Source organism: Ilyonectria robusta, assembly GCF_021365365.1.
Source record: "Ilyonectria robusta strain PMI_751 chromosome Unknown BGZ61scaffold_37, whole genome shotgun sequence".
NCBI classification, from domain to species: Eukaryota; Fungi; Ascomycota; class Sordariomycetes; order Hypocreales; family Nectriaceae; genus Ilyonectria; species Ilyonectria robusta.
This window is the reverse complement of record NW_025764471.1, coordinates 125,501-145,905: the sequence shown is the minus strand read 5'-3', so window position 1 is coordinate 145,905 and position 20,405 is coordinate 125,501. Positions and strand designations below refer to the sequence as shown.

Here is a 20,405-nt window from a genome sequence, read left to right as displayed (position 1 = left end):
GCTAGGCCACTCTACAGAGTATACCAAACTTAAGGAAAGAAGAAGAAGAAGAGAAAGAGAGTAGGGGAGGTCCATCCATAAATATACTCATCATGATGGCTTAAAGGTAAAAAGTGGGCCACGAAAGGCCGAGGGTTTCCGAGGCCACCTACGGGCACAGCCCGTTACAATTTCATCAGAGCCTACGCCAAGGCTCGTGAAGCGGGAATGACGAAGAAGAATATACTCTCCAGCTGGAGAGTTACTGGCAATTGGCCGATTTCACGTGCCAAAGCTCTGCGGCACCCAGAAATCCAAGGGGATAAGCCGAATGACAGCCCAAGGAGGACTCCAGAGCGGGCGCCGTATTTTGGCTCGGACGATACACCAAAAACCAGCCGCCAAATTCGCGATCTTGGGCTAAACAAAACACCAAAGACACGGAGACGATACAACGTGATAGCCAAAGGCTTTGAGACTCAACAACAGACGTTAATGGCGCATAGCGTAAAGATTGCTAGTCTGGAGGAGGAACTGGCCCGTCTGAAGAGAGGGAAGAAGAGGAAGGCAGTTCCGAATCCCAATAAACGGTTCATGACTCTTAGCGAGGCTCTAGCCTCTGGAGAAGCGATTACCAAAAAAGGAAGCGAAAGGAAGCCTGTTGTGGCGAATTATAGCTCTTCGGGGGAGTCAGGGTCAGAATCGGAGGCTGCTTCGGTAATTGAAGTCGGAGAAGAAATCGTACCACCTCAGCGCACCACCCGGTCGGGGAGGCTGATAAAAAGGCCTAAAAATCAATAGATACATCAATTGTAGGTTTACACCAAGCAACCATTTGCAAATAGCTTTTATTCTGGTCAAGCTGCGTGTAAATGAAAGTGTTGAGTTTTGGTGGGGGAGTTTTTTTTTTGCCTGACGAAAGGGTGGGGTTGTCGAAAGGGTGGTGGCGTATGGTAGGCCTCAGCTGCAAAAAGATAGGTTCCATCGTTATGAAGAGCGAATGGCACTATCACAGCCCAGATGGGCCGACTCTGCACTCGATCACTCGTTCTTAAACCACTTCGGCCAACGAAACCTGTCTCGCCTTCTCGAGACACCTCTAGAAACTCAAAGCTTGCACCTTGGGGAACTGGAAGGAATACTCTACCTTTGATTGATGCGTCCAGTCCCACATGCTGATTTGGTATCTCCTAAACTGGATCTCGAAGACAACCCCAGTCACGGACTGTCCTTGCAACGCCTTCACGGATTGTCCTACGGGCTTGTATACATTAATATCGGCACAACATATGTCTAATAAACTTGGCTACGGCAGGCCTGTATGCTCAAAGCTTCTGTTTCATGCGTAGTCTACCTCGCCCTTCATTGCTCCCCGTGTTGGGTAATAAGGCAAAGCAGTTGGCGGATCGGGAGCCCATCATGCCTTCTGGGGGTATTCTGGGAGGAGGATCATCTATCAATTTTTATGATGTACACTCAAGGTCACCTCGTGCTGAACAATGCCCAAAATGGGGCCCGGGCCCCTGTGCTAATGAAGAAGGGCATCCTCAGCAGTGAGAGGTCATCGTATATGAAAGCCACCACCACCAGCAGCCCATACATAGCTATGGGTAACTGTACACAATTGGCATTCTTGATCCCGAAACCCGAGTTTTCAATCAGGGATAAGTTCGTAGAGAATTAAGAATCTGTTTTCAGGCTTGATTGTGTTCTTGGGAACAGGGGGGTGCATCTGATAGGTATGTGCGTGTTGTTCCTGGGGACAGGCGGAATTCTCTTTCTTACTACAATTAGCAAGCAGGCATGCTTACATGGTATGCGGAGCAAGCGGGGCTGCGCACGCAATGTGCCTCGCAAAATACAAAAAGGCACCACTTCCTCCAGTTCTTGCGATCGGGCTTCGGGAGGAGATCCAGCTTCATGAGGGCTTCGATTTGGTAAAATAACAGTTATGCCATATAAGGTAGTCACTACGAGCTGCCCCTTTCTTCCTTATATGTTTCGCTGTGTCCTCATGGGTATCGATCTATCGTCGCCGACGCGCGCAAATGGCCCATTGTGAGCCCTCTCTAACTGATGACAGCTCGGGCGCCTTTCTTACCCAACACACCCCTCTTCTTGGGTTTCGGGCTGTTGTCCCACCCTTTCTTGCTCTTCAGGAATCCAAACATGCCGCCTGAGCCCTGATTCTCGCCCTCAGCGGCATTATTGGCATCCGTCGGTAGGGTCGCATCCTGGCATACAAACTCTGACCAGCTACCACCTCCAATGAGCGTCACCTGAACCCCCCCAATGGGACTTGTGACTCGTTGGCCCGCGATAATGGGGTGGTGGCGGTTTGGGAAGTCGTTCTGGTACCGGGGGGGAGGGGCCGGCATGGGGGTAGTCTCATCAGTCGTGATGGCCTGAAGAGCGTTGTCCGGGTCGGGTTGCGCCTCATCATCAAGGCCTTGGGCGGCTTCAGTGATCCTGTTGGGGTTAGCACACGGGCTACAGGTCAAAAGGATGAGCCACCTCACTTCTTGTATGCAGCCACATTGTAGTCAAACGGCCGAAAGTCGGTCTCAATCATCCGATATAGCTCATCCTCGCGGATCTCCTTATTGGTCGCATCCTCTTTTAACCGCTCTCTCGGCTTCTGGCGTCTTGCTCGGGCCTCGAGCGGCGCTTCCTCGAAGAGTAGTTCTTCCACATCGTAGGTGCCGTCGAAGTTGGTCTTGTGGGAGCAGGGAACAAAGATGGGCTCGATCCGCTTCTGCTCGAGGAGCTCAAAGTCGAAGACCTTGAAGAATTCGTGATTGGCGAAGCTGTCCCATGTCGATCCCATGCGAGTGTTTCGGTTGGGGTCGAGGGCGGAGCCGATCGCATAGAGGCAGGCGAGCGACACGGGGGGGTGAGTGATGGGGTACTTGGGGTTGGCGGCTTGGATTTGCGAGCTGAGGGAGCCTTTGGAGTCACCGCCAAAGGGTCTCTGTCATCGAATCAGTTCTGATTATCTAGCACACGGAGGGGGTCGAGAGCAATGTCGTCTGCTCAGAGAGAAGCGTGCAGCCACTGAGGCGTACCTTGTTGTAGATGCACTCATAGAATAGGACACCCAGTGACCACCAATCTGCGCGGACATCGTATCCCTTTCCAGCATATACTTCGGGGGCAAGATAGGCCAGAGTACCGGACTTGCTGGTCAGAGTCCTGCCAGCGACGACGTCCGAGGCAACATTCTAGCTCAAGGTTAGCAAATGCACACCTCCGGGGCATAGACGGCAGGAGCGTACAAAATCGGTCAAGTGGACGTGGCCGTCGGCGTCGAGAAGGACGTTGTCGGGCTTGATATCTCTGTGAATGATGTTCTGGCTGTGGATATACCTCAGGGCGCACCCCAGCTCGGCGATCCAGAACCTGACCGCCTCCTCGGTGAAGGTCTTTCTGGAGATGTGGAATCGCAAATCACCGCCGGTCATCAAGTCGACCACAAGGTAGCTATCGCTGCGGGTAAGCCACCAGCATAGCACGCCTCGGCATGGGGTTGGCGGGGTCGTACATGTACTCGATATCCTGGAAGCTGTATCTCAAGTTGCAAATGAAGGGGTGGTTGAGGTATTCGAGCATTCGCCGCTCGCGGATGATGTTTCGTACGCTCTTGGACCGTACGACTGCAGTCATGGCATGGTGGTCAGCGTCGGAGCAAACACATTGCGCAGCTAAGGAGACGTGGCTTTGAGGCGGAGGGACGGGATGTCGTCGAGACGGGAACCGTGGGACAGGAGTCGAGGGGACGGGTGGGACGGAGAAAAGAGCGAGTCGGTTGTGTACCTTCATCCTTGCGGACGTACTTGAGAGCAAAGTACAGGTTGGTGTCCGTGCGATTGACGATGCGCACCTTTCCAAAAGGCGCCTCGGCCGACGACTCTCAACAAGCGAAAGTGGTTGAGGCTGACTGCGGCGGTGGGGGTCAGCGTGGGTTCGTGAGCGAGGTCGGTCTGATCTGGCGGTCTCACTGCTACGATGGCACAATCTCAATTGCCCCGGGCCGGGTGGGGGGCGCACGAGGACGGGAAGGACGCCGCACCATGCAAGACACAGTGGGAGAGACAAGAGGGCGTGGGGACTCGCGGACAAGGGCGCAGGGGATTTCACGTACCTTCGCCATTGAGGTCGACGGGCTTTCCTTGGCCGTTGCCCATGATGATGGTCTCGATGCGGACGGCGGCGTAGAATTATCGTGATCGGTAGGCCCCTGTGATAGTGGAATAAAGGATTGTGGGAAATGCTTAGGAGCAAGATCCTTAGGTGTAGACTCTGAGAATTCATCAAGGCCGTCGACATCGAGAGCCTCATATAGTCGACCCTGGTTGGTCGTTGCCAAAGCTTGATCCACTTTTTGACTCGGCTAGCAGATATTAGAAGTAAGTAACGTGCATGATAAGCATGTGCACCAAACAAGCATGTGCACCAAAAATCCCTCAATCTCTACTCTTTCCATCTAATCAATTGTTTCTCAACTACAAAATATGTCACAGTCAAATAAAGAGGCAAATATTCTTCTTGCCCTTCAAGCTCTTCAAAATGACCCCACATTGGGCCTCCGGCGCGCCGCAGGGTTATACCAGGTCGATTACTATGCCCTACGCCGGCGACAGAATGGCATTCCTTCTCGAGGCGATTGGATCCCTAAATCACGAAAACTATCTGATCTAGAGGAACGAATCATTATTCAGTTCATTCTCGACCTAGATTCGCGAGGATTTCCCCCACGACTGCGTGGTGTAGAAGAAATGGCTAATCGACTACTCGCTGACCGCGACGCGTCACCCGTTGGCAAGCGCTGGGCTTCCAACTTCGTCAAGCGACACCCAGACCTCAAGACGCGATTTTTTCGTAAATACGACTATCAGAGGGCCAAATGCGAAGATCCGACTATTATTCGCAATTGGTTTTCGCTCGTGGCGAACACAATCGCGAAATATGGTATTACCCTTGCTGATATCTACAACTTTGATGAGACTGGCTTTATGATGGGTATGATCGCAAGCGGAATGGTCGTTACAGGCGTAGAAAGGCGTGGAAGGCCGAAATCAGTGCAGCCTGGAAACCGGGAATGGGTTACAGTTATCCAGGCTATCAATGCGGAAGGCTGGGCGATCCAGCCGTTCATCGTGGTTGCGGGCCAATATCACCTTGCCAGCTGGTACCAAGAAAGCAACCTCCCGGGCGATTGGGCCATCTCCACGACCAAAAATGGCTGGACTGACAACGAGACGGGTCTTGAGTGGATTAAGCACTTTAATCTGCACACAAAGACCCGATCAAATGGTCGCCATCGCCTTCTGATCCTCGATGGGCATGAAAGCCACCACTCGACCGACTTCGAGACATATTGTGAGGAAAACAACATCGTCACGCTTTGTATGCCACCTCATTCGTCTCATCTACTCCAGCCTCTTGACGTCGGGTGCTTTGGGCCGCTCAAAAAGGCCTACGGTCGGGAAATAGAGCATTTGATCAGATGCTCAATAACCCACGTTTCAAAGACCGAGTTCTTTCCGGCCTTTTACGCTGCCCACCAAGCCGCTATGACAGAAAACAATATCAAGGAAGGTTTTAGAGGGGCCGGGCTTGTTCCTTTAGACCCGGAAAGTGTTATATCAAAGCTTGATGTGCAGCTACGGACTCCGACACCTGTTGAGGACGATGCGAGCCTCCCCGACCCTTGGGTCTCAAAGTGTTACAGGCTGGAGCCTGGGGACATAGCTGCGGCTGTGCCGAAGCCAGAGTCAGACCAAAACTCAGCTGCCGGGATCTACCGAGAGGGCACGGGAAGTCCCCTGGGCAACCGGCAGAATAATCTCCGAGAATACGGGAAGTCACCGGGCAACCAGCAGAAGACTTCCCGAAGATTTCCCAAAGATTTCCCGAAGACTTCCCAAGGACTTCCTGAGGATTACTATAAAAACTATATGGAGACTCCTACCGAGGGAAATCCTTTCTTGCTCTTTAGATTTAGATAGACAATTCACAGCACTCTTTGCACGGAAGATCCTTAAAGGGCCAGCCCTTAACACAAAGACCCCAAAGACCGTCCTTGAGGCTAGCTCTCAGTCTGAATTCCTCAAAAGACGAGTTGAAAGGCACCAAAGCAGCTCCCCGACATCTATTTTTGAAGCGATTGAGTCGCTTTCTAAGGGAATGAGGGCAATAATGCATCAGATGGCTTTAATGAAGTCTGAAATCCAGATCCTTCGACAGGCGAATGAGACCCTTAATAAGCGGCGCAGAGCAAAAAAGACACGCCTCCGTAATGGAGGAAAGATGACTCTAGATGAAGGGAGGGATTCAATTGAACAGAAGGATGTTGATGCGCAGGTAGTGGCCGAATCGTCGAGAAATCGTGGTCAAGGAGGGTCGGCGCGACTGAAGGAAAGGCATTGTGGAACATGCGGCAAGACCGGGCATAACGCAAGAACATGTCAGATAGTTGTTGCAATATCTGGGGAAGAGCATAGTGGTTGATTTTAATTGATTAGATGCTTTGTTGTGTTTTTTTGCTATGTTTTATCTTCATGGTTAAGTGAAAGTGGTGCACATGCTTGTTTGGTGCATATGCTTATCATGCACGTTACTTCAACTTCAAGTTTCTGCTGTTAAGATACGAATCGTATAATTGGCGCTACTGTTTAAGCTCCAGACGCCGGTGCGAAAACTCCTTCACAGCAATTGGATAAGGATTCGCGTATCACTCTCTCGACCACGGAAGTTCCCGTGTGGGAATCGCTATAAGGGATCGACGTAGGGGTTGCAGAATCAAGATCCAGCCCCGCGCTCGGTCCTGCGGTCGTGGCGGTCGTGGCCGACTCTCCAATCCCACCGGTCCCAGCCAGTGCGGTACAGGGGTGAGGTCGAGGAGTTGGCCGTCGCATGACAGTTAGGCACTCGGCTCGAGAGGCTCACTCTCGCGCAGCGTGGCCGCCGACTCGAGTTCCAGGAGAGACAGCTGGTCCGCTGCTCCATCCTCCCTTTTTCAAGAAACCATCCTGCTCAAGTCCGGCGTCTTTTGACAGTTTATTAGGCATGCTTGACGGCAAGCCACGTGGAAAAGGGCGTCCACAGGTGGAGTAATCTGCGACTGAGTTCGGATTAATGTGGGGTTCCAAGGACGCATCGTTCACAAGCTCTTTGGCTTGTGTCTCGCGACTGGTAGCCTACCGCCTATCGCCATAAGGATTCTCGAAGGGAAATTGGGTGTTGTAAGGCCCGCTACTCCTTGGGCCGAATCTGGGGAATGGAGTAGGGGAGCTTCTCCAACAGCCAACAGCGCACTTTGCATGACATTTCCTCACCGTGCGTCTCGTCACCAAGAAATCGGTATGAGTTACGGATACGTACCGCGCGACATGGATGGTTTGAGCAGGGGAGCAGAACGGAAGTTGCCATTCATTAACAGGGCAAAAAATCATGCGGCAGTCGGGCATCCGGTATAGCGGCCCTCACACTAAATTAGGCCTTGTGCCCTTCCACTCTGAAATGATTGCGGGCTGGAAATCCCCACTCTGGACCGCATACATAAGCACGGATCCTAGGATCCATGAGAGTATCCTCTTGGTCCTACCCCCTGAGATTTGCATCCCCCACCTGTTCCATCACACTATCGTACTGCCGCGCAAGGTCATCGGCACTTGACTTCATTGCTGTTGCCCATGAGTCTTCAGTTTGGATTCTCTTTCTTAGAGGGCCACGATCGAATCGCTGGCACGCAGGGAATGACGTTTTTTGCTACGTAATGTTGCCCGAGACCTAACTGGCCAAAGCAGACTGAGAACGAGCATTACACTCGCTGAGAAAAAGGTGCGTGAATTCACCCCAGGATCTTATCGCAAGGACTCTGCCCCTTCCCTACTACGGCAAATTCCGTTCGACTCTATGTAGGAGCCATGTCAGTATGAAGCCGTGGACCTTTGATTTGATGACAGGTTCTTCCTGCAGCCGAGTCTTAGCATCGAGCTCCCTGGCACCAAATTCCACTGCACTAAAACAGCCATGCATATACCCGTTTGTGCTAGAATTGAGTGAGCAGGGGGCCTTGCCAGCCCTATGTCCGTTTCATTCTAGTTTGCTCATACAGCGGGCCAGGAGTCCACAGGAGGCATCAGCAGCGACCCCGAGCAGGACGTTGAGATGGTACTCTGATATGATGGCGGAGCCTATCAACGTAACTGGGTCTCTGAATCAGTCTCCCGCCCCAGTTGCTTGGCCCAGCGGGTAATGCTAGCCAAGGTCCAATAAGACTGAGGGGCTGACATGAACCCTGCACCACCCAGCATGGCCCCGCTCGCCCGCACTGGCCACGACACAACTAGCAATGTAGTCTGTGGCCAGCCGTACTGAAGAATTTTGTGATGTGTCGTGAGAGATGCGGAATAAACCTCGCTTGTCACTCGACGCTTCCCAGCGACCTCAACCGCACCGGAAGCGGCGAACAGGTATCCCGACCACCTGCCGTGGAGAATGAGATGAGCTGCTCTCGCCGGCAACGGTCCATGCTCTTGAGTCAGTTCGACGATCCGGTCGTCCAGCGAGAGGGTCTTCGAGGCCCGGACTTTTTCATGCCAGTACGAGTTGACGGGACTGCCAAGCCCCACCCACTGCTGACAAATCAACCACATGTCAACGGCAGATGGCCTCTCCATCAAGGAAAATTACCGGGATGTTTCGTTAGTGACATGGTCTGGGGAGGTTTTTGCTACTGCGGGGTTTCCAGACACCCTGTTCAAGATTCTAACGGAATACTGCGTAGTAGACAATCTCGTGGCCAGGGTGGTTGCATTACATTTCTGAGTACAAGCGGCTACGGATACTGGGCCAATGATATTCCGGGAATATCACACACTCTCAAGATTAGTCAGGGGCACGTGGTACTGTACATGGACGGCAAGCGAAGGAAGGCTAATTTGTGGATACTCGACATATGGGACCCTCCTGTTTTCGTTCATACACACTAATTGAGCAGGAATTAGGAGTGCAAATAGGTCTAACACGGGATATTGCGACTTCGAACTTGTTGTAAGGCTAATGGTACCAGGAACTAGGAGTCTTTTGAGACTCCAACCAGATGACATGTAGGCCGATAGTTATAATACACGACTTACTCTATCTCCTCAGTGCTCCTAAGACTGCACCCCCGTACCAGTGAAGGGGCCGGTCCAATTAAAATGCGCAAAAGAAGAGGTACATTAGCTCTCACCTATTTTTCTATGATAATAAATGTACCAACACTTCTTGTTACATAATGCGACTTTGCATACGGAGTACCGCACACCAATATCTCGTCTGAACCCTCACTTTATTCCCTGCATCATCAAGCTTCCCCAAGGGCCTCCTTTTCTGAGCTCTGTGTGGGGGGGGGCTGGCGCTCGAGCCCTACTAGCCGGGGGTGTCATGGACCCCAGCCACAAATGGGTGCTTGATAAACCTCCCCATCATTATTGGTCCTGTTGCTGCCCAGACTCATGTCGCGGGGGTTTGTCCCGAATGGAATTGCCTTCATATCCGCGCGACCAACGCACATCCAGATTTTAGCCTAGATGTTATGAACGCGGTATGTACAGAGAAACTTTATCGGTAGGGCTAACTGTTGGGCTGTTCAACGCTCCAGACCGACACAGCACCTTTTCTGTATCTTGCCCCGACTTAATAGGCAGTACAGTAGGGGAGGGGGAGGCGGGGAGGAAAGCCCCTAGTCGCTAGTCGCTGCAGTGTAACAGATCCGCGGCCAGGATATCTTGCATGGTTGGGAAAGGGTTGCTTTGTTGGCGGGTCCGCATCCCCCTCAGCGAGATTGATGACGGGGCGGAGGGAGGGTAGGCAGGGAGCGGCGTGGATTTGGCGGCGCTTGTTCCTTCTTGGCTGGCCGTGCATGCGTCTGACCTTGTCAAATCCGACTCAGAATGCATGATGGCGCTGGAGGCAACCTGTCTCCATAGGGATAGCTTCAGAATAATGAGGCTCGCTGTGGCAGTAAACCTGGTGCGAGAAATAAAACCTACACCAAAGGGGTATTAGTTGCGTATCAGACATGTTAGATTGCATCACTACTGCGTTCTTGGATGTACTGGATAGTACAGGACGACGAGAAGGGCCAAGTCAACACTTGTCCCTTAGCCAACCCATCTTGAGATACTATGTGATATGGTTCTAGGACTTGACCGGTCTTGATAGACAGTTCATAAGCGACCAAGCCATGAAACAATTGAAAGCCAGGGAAGCCTTGATTGAGCATCAAAACTATCCAGCCACCGGTCAAGAACCGCTCATCCGCTCGCAATAGGCAGACAGAATCGGGAAAGGGAGGATTGACTGATACAGGTACAGTACCTGGGCGTCAGCAGGGCCATCGCTGTTCCCTGCAGAGGCAAGCATATCGGTCAGCCCTGTAGTGTCTTGCACTTACCCCGCGCTGCACAACGCCGTTCGACCGCTAACCTAAACAGTTCAAGTCTGAAGATTGACAAAATGGGTCAGGGACTGACCTGCGGAGCAGTTTGTGGTCTGATGGACATCTATCTTTTTCGCAGGGACAAGGCCTGGCCAATAGACTCACATGACGGCGAGGACCACGAGCAGGCAAATGGCTACTAAGAGATGTCAGAGTGGAGCAAAATATGCGCGGGACGACGGCTGCACTGGATGGTCTCGATGCCGATGCAGTTGGAACCTGGAGCGCTGCGGCCACCATACGGTGATACGGTGATGGGCCTTAATTTTCGTTAGCTTTGAGGCCGATGGTTTCCTGGCCAGGCTTGGCTCAGAAACCGTTGGACCGTGCCGTCATGTATCGGACTTGAGTGGGAATGCTGTGGCTTGACCTGCCGACCGTCTTGGGGCGAATTGAGTTCATTGGGAAGCCATCCCGTATTGGAGATGGCATGATCGATGAACTAGTGACCCTCCCTCTCAGAGCCGTCTGTGTGGCGCCCTCAGCGACGGCATTAGGGCGGCCGGTAACCATCATCGTATGATTCGCGGCACTTTTCAATGGTAGCATCGTTAGGATGCCCATGTGCAGCCGTTCAGGGCCATGTCAAGCGCTTTGTTGCAGGGTTCAAACCTGCTCCCACGTGCAGTGTCATCCCTTCGCTCTGTCAACACACCTACCTACACGACCACGACCGGACGCTACGCTTGGAGCCACTATTCCAGGTTCTCTCCCCTTCATCTTTGACGTACTAAGGTAGGTAGTGCCCGCCCCGTCTCCATCCCGCCCATCCCATGTCCACCGCGCCCACCAAGGCCACTACGCCCACCACGCCAAATACCACGCCCACTACCAAGGCCACCATGCCCCTGTCCCATCATCCACCATGTCCACCATGGCTCATTGGCCTTTTTTCTCCCTCTCTCGCTCGCTCACTTCCTCCTACCCAAGTCAAGCTACGACGTCTCTGCTCCAGTTGCCGAATGAGCCCCACTGACACCCGCCATATCAGGGCCCCCTGGCCTTTTGTCTTTACCTGCTGCGTGGCTCCTCCTCTGGCTCCAGCTTCTCGCCCTCCTCCTGTCACGGCCACCTGCGCTCACACCTATAACTAACAACCAAGTGCATCATCGTGACCGTTAGCCGCGTGCTCCCTGGCCCCCCCGTCCATTTTTCTATCGCCCGGCCCTGGTCCTGGCTGATATCGCAACGTTCCCCCAGCCCTTACCCTCTTGATCCCTGTCGAGCCTGATCAAGGCCCAGAACCCACTCACCTCATCGATATCTCCCACTGCTTCCCCAACTCAACTCTCTCGACTCAACCTGGTTCGACCCCAATCGACATGATTGGCCCTCCTCCACCACGACCTGAGCACTGGTCACCTCTATCGCGCCTCTCTGGTCGGCTTCTAATATTAAAAAGCAAACCCCCCTCCACTACCGACTTCCTTCCTCCCCTCCTCCCCAGACTTCTTTAAGTACCCCTCGTCGACCTCACCTCTTAATCTCCCATCTCGTTCTCTTCCTCGCCTTCTTAATACACCTATATGCCCCCTAATTCTTCCTCTGCCACCTTCGCCGCGGCCATCCAACTACCTACCTGGTTGGCATAATTGATCACCTGCCGACCCAGCTCTCGCTGCTACACACTCCCGCACACAGAGCCACCTTGGTCTTCCTCCGCGCTAGACATTGCCCACTCCGAAGTCACACATCGCCAGATCTGAAACCCGTCGCTCCGCCGAGGACTGTCTCTGTCGCGCAATCTCCCAACTCGCCGCGAGCGTGATCAAATCCAATTCCCGCCAGCGGGATCCTGGCCTCCGGCGCCTCTGTGGTCTCGTCCGCTGTAGCGTGGATCACTCAAATCCTTCGTCTGGAACTCAGACCAGCCGAGCAGCATCTGCCCCTTGATATCACCGACACATTCGATCGTCTGCAGTCTACAATCTAGCCGGGACACCCGAGACCTTGCTATGGAGCTTTTGGAACTTGTTGAGAACGATCCTACGGCTCGCCCATTCCAGTGTGATTGGCAGTCGTGCACCAAGGTTTGCTCCCTCCTAGTCCCCTGAGCTATCTAGTTCGCTAACATTTAGGAAAAAGAGCTTCAATCGCAAGTCTGACCTACAAAGGCATTATCGAACTCACACCAATGAGCGACCTTACTCTTGCTCTACCCCAAGCTGTGGGAAGAGCTTCATTCAGCGAAGTGCCTTGACTGTCCATATCCGAACACACACCGGTGAGAAGCCTCACCAGTGCCAACATATTGGCTGCGGGAAATGCTTTTCGGACGTAAGTTGCGGCGTGTGCCTACAGCAGCCTCAGCCACTAACTGGTAAAACAGTCCTCCAGTCTCGCTCGTCACCGACGAATCCACACTGGGAAGCGCCCTTACAAGTGTGGCCATAACGGCTGCTTGAAGAGGTTAGCAAGGCCAAACAAGTTGACTTACGTCTGCTAAGAAGACAACAGCTTCTGCCGAAAAACCACCATGGCTAAGCACCAGCGGAGGTCGCACCAGCAAGGACTGAACCCCAACGATACCCTGGACGATTACTCATCGGACTCCGACTCTGATGAATCTCCGTCCACTCCACAGACCTCTGCGATGACCTGGTCTCCTCAAGACATGATTCCTGTCAACTCGATGCCACAGGGCTCGTTACACCGCGCTAGTTCCTTTCCCGAATTTGGACAGCAAATGCACGCCTACCCCCTCCAGCAACAGCAATACGTTGGCCGGCACGCTATCCCATCCAGCGTGCCTCCCGAGTTCCACGCGCAAGCCGTCGCCGAACAGCAAGCCGGCATGTATATGCTCCATCGACCAGCGAGCATTCCTCGACCAGCATATTATGTCACCGACAAAAGCAACCCGGGAATCGCAACAATGAGCACCAACCCCATTCAGCACCAATATCAGCTTGCCCAACAGCAGGTTGACAGATCTTCCTTGGAAATGTCGTACCCACCTTCAGGGATCGCAACGTCTATCCAAAGCAGCCCGAGCACCTTCTCTGCGGCCTCGGTACAGAGCCCCTTGATGCAGGATGGCTTTTACCCGCACCAACAGCAGCACCCGCCGTCATACACTCTTCAGGCTGCGTCGCCAGTGGATTCCCACCATAACATGCCCTCGTACACTCAATCGATACACCAGGCCATGAACCAGGCTCAGCAGCCAGTTACTTCCCAGGCGCAGCAGAACCAAACCCCGACCACCGAAAACTACCATCAACCAGCTGCTCAATCTCAGGAAGAGCACTGGCCCCAGTACCAACCCCCTATTGAGGTGACAACCATTGGCCAGTTGCCTGCCTACGGCACTGGTGTCTACGACCTGTGCGGTCCGAAGATCGAGTTTGACGATCCCACGATGCAACTGCCTAGCAGCAGGCTTGAGAGCCGATAATGCTTTGCAGCCCGCTTTGCCACCTGTCAACGCTACTGATACCCACCAGGCCACCATGCTTCTCCAAAAACGCGGATATGAGATCTCTTTTGGTCTCAGAAGGGCTGCCTTCGCTCCTCACGCCGCAATCGCACGATACGGCACCCGACTTACGCTTAGATGGGACCCGCGATTTTGGCTCGTAGTGCTTGCAGATGGAGCGCCCGCGCCGCGTACTGATCCACTCTGTTGCGGCTGCTGGACTTCAGGAGCTTCCTGTTGATTCACCATTGTGCAGTTGAAGGACCAAGACGTTCTATTCGGGTAGAAATTGATCTCTGTTGCCTTACTATGTCTCAGATACAATGCAGTTGTAAAGACGTTATGTTACCTCCACCGAGTGGCAGCACTGCGATTGAAATCACGAAGGGATTTGCGACCAGGCTACCTATCTGTGCCGGTTCTCTCCATCAACGCCTCCCAACGAATCGGTCGCTTGTCCGCCGATGCTGAACATCTTTCAATCCACGGGATCGGGCCAATATTTGAGCTTGGTTGAGTACCGAACTTGGATTGTGCCCTTAGATCGATGTGGAAGGGCGCTTTGTATCTTGTCCCAAGAGAAGTCTTGTCGTCTCATGCTGCGGACGTTCTCATCCTCTTCCGGCGTCCACTTAGTACCAGATGACTTTGAACCCGGGGACGACACTTTCGGCCGTGTTCTTTGATCATTCGCCAAGGGGCCTAACACCAGTTTCGACGGTCCGTAATCAACCGCGCTCATCGGCAGATTAGCATATCCCAGGCCGCGAGGGAGCGAAAACTCCAAATGGAACATCCTCTCATCGCCGATTGCAATACATTTCGCCACACCTTGAAAGGGCCACTCCTGGTACTCAGCGGGCGTTATCTCTCCATGTTCATGAGGAGTGTCGATGAAAGCTGTTGACGCGTCTCCGGAGGGGAAAAAGTTAGGGATTATGCATTTAATTGATCTGAAACAAGTCCCCAAACCCGACGCGTGATAAGCTTGGGGAAGATTGGAAGAACCATGACGGTGTTGGTGCGTTGACTGACGTCTTGAATGGTCTTAACTCATTCTGTCCGAGCATATAGTCAGTGGGACCAGTCCTCGTACGATCCATTCGGTTGGGCCCTGTGCCTGCTCTGATTCCTCAACTGTTCTGCGACGACGTCAAGGAGCTGTCATTGTTGCATGCAGAGGGAGCTCAGAGCCGGGCCAATAGTTGGTCCGTGGTAAGGCGATAGCTTGAGATTGGATGGGGTCTATATTATCTCCAATATACCCTCCCCGAAGAATGACAGCTCGCCAACACGCTGGGGGTCCCCGCCGTGGTTCGTTCGGATTTTATTTATCTCGGCGATAGACGTTGGAAGTGAAGGTTGGAATTGGCTTTCCGGTCAATGCATGAGGATGATAAGGAACCAGTTGAATTCCGTGGAATCACCACACTGATAATTCTGATCCCACGTTATCCATAGCTTCTCCTGATCACTGCAAGGCGGCCTAGAGAACCGGTGCTAGCTGCGCAGACGAAAACTGTCCCAATCGTGTCAGAATTCCGCGAGCTCCCCAAGATAGCAAAGCAGTACCTACATAGCTAGATCTCCCCGCCAATCGATCGATTACACCTGGTCTTGGGCGCGTTGGAGCGGGGTAATGAGGAATGAGGAGTGCAAGGGCCACTTTTTCCTCTTGCATCTGATTAGCATCCCATTGCCCCTGTGGCATCGCTTGACGCCTGTTATCCCAAGTGTGCATACCTCTCCATTTCAAGCTCAAAGATAGATAGCCAGCATCACAATGAGTTGAATATGCCAAGAATGACACCATGGGAATCGCCTGACCGTCAGCTTTACCTTTACGGTCATGTCGCCCATATTTTCTGGCGCTCTTCGACGACTGCATTGGCAAAATCCACTGGACATTCAGCCGTTGGGTCCTGTTCGACTTCGGCCTTTGTCTCTGTTCCCTGACTTCGTGGGGCACGCGTGATTTGACTTATTTGCACCGAGCTCCATACCCTACGCTTCAATCCCAAGCCTGCTTTTCCTAGCTGCACCAGGATAAGCTGGCGGAATGGGTACATCATCGTATTTTCACTAATCTCGGACCTAGCATACTCAAGTCAGTCAGTCTGTGCGTGTGTTCCGCTTCTCTAATGTACTGTGGAGGAGGCCGCATGCGACATTATCAGCGTGGACGGGACCCTGCCAAGTCCTGCGTGTCGAGAGCGCAGGGCTAGTCGATCTAGTATGTGGTCGCCACTGGCATGAGCCGTGGAATTTTGTCATCTCTTGTGCTGGGGATGCCCGATGGTAGAGCATAGCAGACTATACCCCCAACATGATGGCGATGCCGCGTTGAACGCAAACCCTGCCGCGCCGGTTGGGAGACATTTCGAAAATCTCCACTCGAGAAAATAGATCGTAATGGATCCGTCAATAGACGTGCAGGAACACACCGTAACGTCGGCCGTCGGGTATGAAGGTATGAACAGAAACCTCTTGAAATGCCGCAATATCGCCTAGTACCAGTAGAATGCCCTTCTTGTACTCCCATCCTCTTCCAAAATAAAGAAAAAAGTCTCGCCGTGCCCACATGGTGGGTAGTGTCCGAGCGGGGCGCAAACGGTGAGAGAACCGCAAGGACCCCTCTCATGGACTTTCTGAAGAGGAGGTCAAAGCTGCAGCTTGAACTCTCCGCGTGGCGCCCTGGGAGTGCTGCATGTGTTCCGGGATGGACCATAAAGTAAGACGGACAAGTTGAGAAGTGAGAGCTCTTGTTGAGCTCAACAGGGGAGCGGCCGCCATGGAGTCGAAAATCCGCGAGCTTAGCTCAGCCACAGCACAGCGGGCAATTCTCGGGAATCACGATGTAGCGCTCATGAGGGCCTTTGGGGCAGGATTGTTTTCGGTTTCCATCCGTGGAAGTCTTGCAGAAGTGAGTCCCGGGATCCACGCAGGACGTGTAAATGTAGTAATTTTTCGTGAAGTCGCACATGGTTGCTGGAAGCAACTGACGTAGGTATTTGTTAGACTGGGAATGGTGTTGTGGCTGGCCACTTTCCGGAATGGGCAAGCTCACCAAATGCTTAGGTTGTAGGAGCAGAGCGCAGTGCGGCCTCGAGGATGTCTGCACTAGGGGACGAGCAGAGGCAGAGCGAAAAGGGCGTGGATACAGGAGGGTTGGGGATTTATGGAGAATAGAAAGGGCCAGGGTGGCGATCAACTCAATCAACTTGCGCCTCGGGTGGACGAAAGATCATTATGTGAACCGTGCGAGCGTGCACGTACCATATATCAAACAGTGCCATCCCTGACATCAACTCAACCGAGGCCTCAAGTTGAGTTGATCGCCACCCTGGTCAAAGGGCTATTGTGATGGTATGCCTCGTGTCGGAAGAGCTGGATGAATAAATGAAATGGGCACCGAAGGGGAACTCGGCATACGTGAAAGTGTCCTTGTGGCGTGAGGCGGCGGCGTTTATAAGAGGCAGATCTATGCCGTTGAAGGAAGTTGAAGGAAGAGGAGGGGTTTAGATCAGAGACAGGGAGAAGCAAGCTCGAGGTAGGCTATATCAAGGGCATACGGACACTTAAAAGCATGATGTGAAGGAAGGGGAGGGTGGGGTGCAAGGCTCGAGGTATGAGGTGTGAAGTGCGTGGTGGTAGTGAAGGGATGCGGACATCAGGGCCCTTATGACACGGCGCGCTGCGCTGTCGCCCTGGCCCATGTCCCATGTCCCATGTCTAAGGAGCAATGACGCTGCTTCAATATGAGAGGGGGATGGATGGCAGCGAAAACGTAGGCGGCCCAGGGTCCCGAGTTTACTGCCAGGGTCCGGGCTTGGTACAGCGGTACCCACGGCCGGCAGAGTGTCTTCGAGCCGGTGGGGGCAAAATTAGGCCTCCTCCAAGTTCCAACTCTCGAACGACTGGGGCCATGCGCAAGCGCAGCGATGGTACCAGGAGCCGACGTACCCTCAGACATCGCGCGCGGGGCCCGGGCTTGTACTGTAGTTCTGGCCCTGGCTCTGGTGGCTCTGGTGGCTCTGGTGGCTCTGGTCTGGTTTCTGGCGCTGTGCTTGTTGGACGCTGGGCTATTTCGGGTTCTAAATGCGAGCCCGCCATCGATATTGAAGTCCATTCAGCGCGCGAGGGCACGCACCAGCCTGGCTCCGACCCCTGGTCCCACGCTGCTCGTACAGTGCTCCGTACGCACTGCAGTCCGCAGGCAGACCCGGCACGGGCCGATGAGGGCAGCACAGGCCAGGCCATCCACGACGGCATTCCGCGCTTTCGCCTCGCCGCGTCTCGGCTCGGCTCGCCTCACCTTGCCCCATCCTTAACGTCGAGGGACAGAGAGACAGAGGTATCGGGCGGAGAGTCACCGGGGAGTCACGGAAGGCATTCTGTGCACCGGTGTACCGGTATGTCGGGGACCCAAGTCCTGGACTGGGGATGCTGAGACGGCGTCCAATATGGTTAGGTGAGTCGCTCGCTTGACTGAGTCGCTCGCTTATCATGTACGTTATAGTATTTTTCTTCAATTAATTAACCCAGTAAGATATTTCCCTACTATAATTACTAGATTTAATAGGCGGGAAAGGATAATACCCTAACCTAATACTAAAGCAGCCTACCCTAGAGGAGGAAGGAAGAGAAGGAGGGAAAATAACTGACTTCTAGTCTATCAGACAATGCCAACCATTTAGCTATATGGTAAAAGAAGTAAAGGAAAATAGAGTAGACTAATTAATTAAATGGTCTACTAAGAAAGGAAATATAGCCCTTGCAAAGAGTGGGCAAAATGAAGACTTAATAACTAACTGATGAAAAAATTTACTCCTTCCTAAGTATTATTATTAGGAGACGCAACTGGGCCTCCTTGGCGGCAGAACTGGAGAGTAGTTTGCCTTGCCAGCCTGTATGCTGAAGCCATGGCGTCGTCTCGCTTGGTCCAAGGCATACGTGCTCCTTTCCCTGTCCTCTATCTCGAGGTCTCTGCATTAAGGTGTCAGCTGCTGTGTTGTCTTGTTGAAAGAATGTATCCGAAGATCGAGTCATATTATCGAATTACGCGGCTTAAGTATTCAAAGACAATGGGATGATGGTGTTGAGACCGTGTGACTACGATGGTCCGACCTGCTGGTGGCTGGGATGTGGATACTATGTACTGAGCTGTGCTCCTCACAGACCTTCAGAACTAAGACCTTTAATCATCAACAAAAACCCGTTTTTGTCTTAACAGATGGAAGTGATGGAGCGGTGATTGAGCAACACTAAGGCAGTGACATACGAACGTGTAGAAGACGCGTTTCAACGTGCTCCTACTCCTGCCCAACAAGTTTACTACTCAATATGCTTGCTGACTGGAAGATTAAGCAGCTAACGCGTTTTTCCTCGTCGTGGTTGTTCAGCTTGGCTGAGGCAAAAGAAACGGTGGGCAGGGGCTGCAGCCAATCAGATTAGCAGTTATGGTCCTTTCACTTGAAAACCACGTGTAGAGTGTAGTACCAAAGTGTTTTTTCAAGTGAAAAGGCAGCTTGCAGGGATCACGGACGAATGAGGAGGCGGGAATGCGTCTTTTGACTGAAAAAGCGAGGTGGCATAGAGATGTAGTAGTAGTAGTAGTAGTAGTAGTAGAACAAGACAGACCTGTGAGGCCAATATCCAATCATATTTATCATGACTTAAATTTGTCTCAGCCTCAATACTAACTATCGAAACCTTATGCCCAACGTGACTCTCATCACATGCAATCATATTTATCATGACTTAAAATTTGTCTCAGCCTCAATACTAACTACCGAAACCTTATGCCCAACGTGCCTCTCATCACATGAGCAACTGTCAGAGAGAATGGGATTATCGGAACGACTGAAATCTGCTCTCAAAAAGCCCTGTTGAAACCTTGCAGACAGCCTTGTGACTACCCGCCAGTTACTTGGCGGCATCCGAGCTGCGTGATGTGACGAGGATGACTCCATTGCGACGCTTTGGCAGGAAGGGCGCAAGCGGCGGCTGTACTCTCAATGAAGCAGGGATCACATAAGCTATGGCACCTAGATACTCCATTATAGGCAATTGTTGGGGATTCCCCTTGGTGTACGGAGTAGTCTTACCTCACAAGCAAAACCCTGTCTCCTAAGCGAAAAGTATAAAACCTAACAACAGACATGATAGTTAGGGAAATCCCTAATCTCCAAGGAATTTATTCTCGTAATATGATGACGCCAACCATAGCTCAGTCAAGATTCACACGGCCAACGAACCAACCAAACTGGCACGAATAACGATGCAGCCAAGACTGTACGCTCTGTCGGTACTGGCTTGAGTAAAGCTACGTAGTGATGAAGCCAATCCGACGTCTCTACTACTAAGTATGCTGCCGGCTAGGTACAATTTCCCAATGGTTGGGAACATACGATCACGAAGAAAGAATCATAAAGTCGTAGATTTCGAGATTTATACAAAAACTGTAGCGAGTGAATATATACAGCAAGTAAGTCATGTACACATTGAAACCATAAGCAT

The 20,405-nt window shown here is 52.5% G+C and overlaps 5 protein-coding genes across 5 annotated transcripts; 3 read left to right on the top strand and 2 right to left on the bottom strand.

Annotated features, from left to right (window-relative positions):
• Positions 1–1,855: 1,855 nt before the first annotated feature.
• On the bottom strand, positions 1,856–3,537 carry BGZ61DRAFT_151412 (kinase-like domain-containing protein). The gene is made up of 4 exons (XM_046237375.1): positions 3,255–3,537; positions 3,045–3,200; positions 2,499–2,950; positions 1,856–2,448 (listed from the first exon to the last, which is right to left on the bottom strand). The coding sequence occupies exons 1-4, from the start codon at positions 3,438–3,440 to the stop codon at positions 2,049–2,051; spliced, it is 1,194 nt and encodes a 397-aa protein (XP_046096118.1). The 5' UTR covers positions 3,441–3,537; the 3' UTR covers positions 1,856–2,048.
• A 4,739-nt stretch (positions 3,538–8,276) lies between these two features.
• On the top strand, positions 8,277–9,030 carry BGZ61DRAFT_464174 (uncharacterized protein). Its single transcript, XM_046247472.1, has one exon. It carries the CDS (start codon positions 8,373–8,375, stop codon positions 8,973–8,975), a length of 603 nt encoding a protein of 200 aa, XP_046096117.1. The 5' UTR covers positions 8,277–8,372; the 3' UTR covers positions 8,976–9,030.
• Positions 9,031–12,423: 3,393 nt separating this feature from the next.
• On the top strand, positions 12,424–13,865 carry BGZ61DRAFT_499598 (uncharacterized protein; the record flags this gene model as incomplete). The annotated part of the gene is made up of 4 exons (XM_046251425.1): positions 12,424–12,498; positions 12,554–12,745; positions 12,798–12,877; positions 12,926–13,865. The coding sequence occupies 4 exons, from the start codon at positions 12,424–12,426 to the stop codon at positions 13,863–13,865; spliced, it is 1,287 nt and encodes a 428-aa protein (XP_046096116.1).
• Positions 13,866–16,704: 2,839 nt separating this feature from the next.
• BGZ61DRAFT_369355 (uncharacterized protein) lies at positions 16,705–16,869 on the bottom strand (the record flags this gene model as incomplete). The annotated part of the gene is made up of 1 exon (XM_046241948.1): positions 16,705–16,869. The coding sequence occupies one exon, from the start codon at positions 16,867–16,869 to the stop codon at positions 16,705–16,707; it is 165 nt and encodes a 54-aa protein (XP_046096115.1).
• A 759-nt stretch (positions 16,870–17,628) lies between these two features.
• Positions 17,629–18,482, top strand: BGZ61DRAFT_485497 (uncharacterized protein; the record flags this gene model as incomplete). The annotated part of the gene is made up of 2 exons (XM_046249718.1): positions 17,629–18,298; positions 18,460–18,482. The coding sequence occupies 2 exons, from the start codon at positions 17,629–17,631 to the stop codon at positions 18,480–18,482; spliced, it is 693 nt and encodes a 230-aa protein (XP_046096114.1).
• Positions 18,483–20,405: the final 1,923 nt, after the last annotated feature.

Excerpts from the sequence above, each read along its gene's own strand:
- BGZ61DRAFT_151412 (XM_046237375.1), bottom strand. The coding sequence starts at position 3,440 with ATGACCGGCGGTGATTTGCGATTCCACATCTCCAGAAAGACCTTCACC. Across the intron at positions 3,201-3,254 it reads ACGTCCACTTGACCGATTTT|AATGTTGCCTCGGACGTCGT; the intron begins GTACGCTCCTGC and ends ACCTTGAGCTAG. Across the intron at positions 2,449-2,498 it reads AATGTGGCTGCATACAAGAA|GATCACTGAAGCCGCCCAAG; the intron begins GTGAGGTGGCTC and ends TAACCCCAACAG.
- BGZ61DRAFT_464174 (XM_046247472.1), top strand. The coding sequence starts at position 8,373 with ATGTGTCGTGAGAGATGCGGAATAAACCTCGCTTGTCACTCGACGCTT.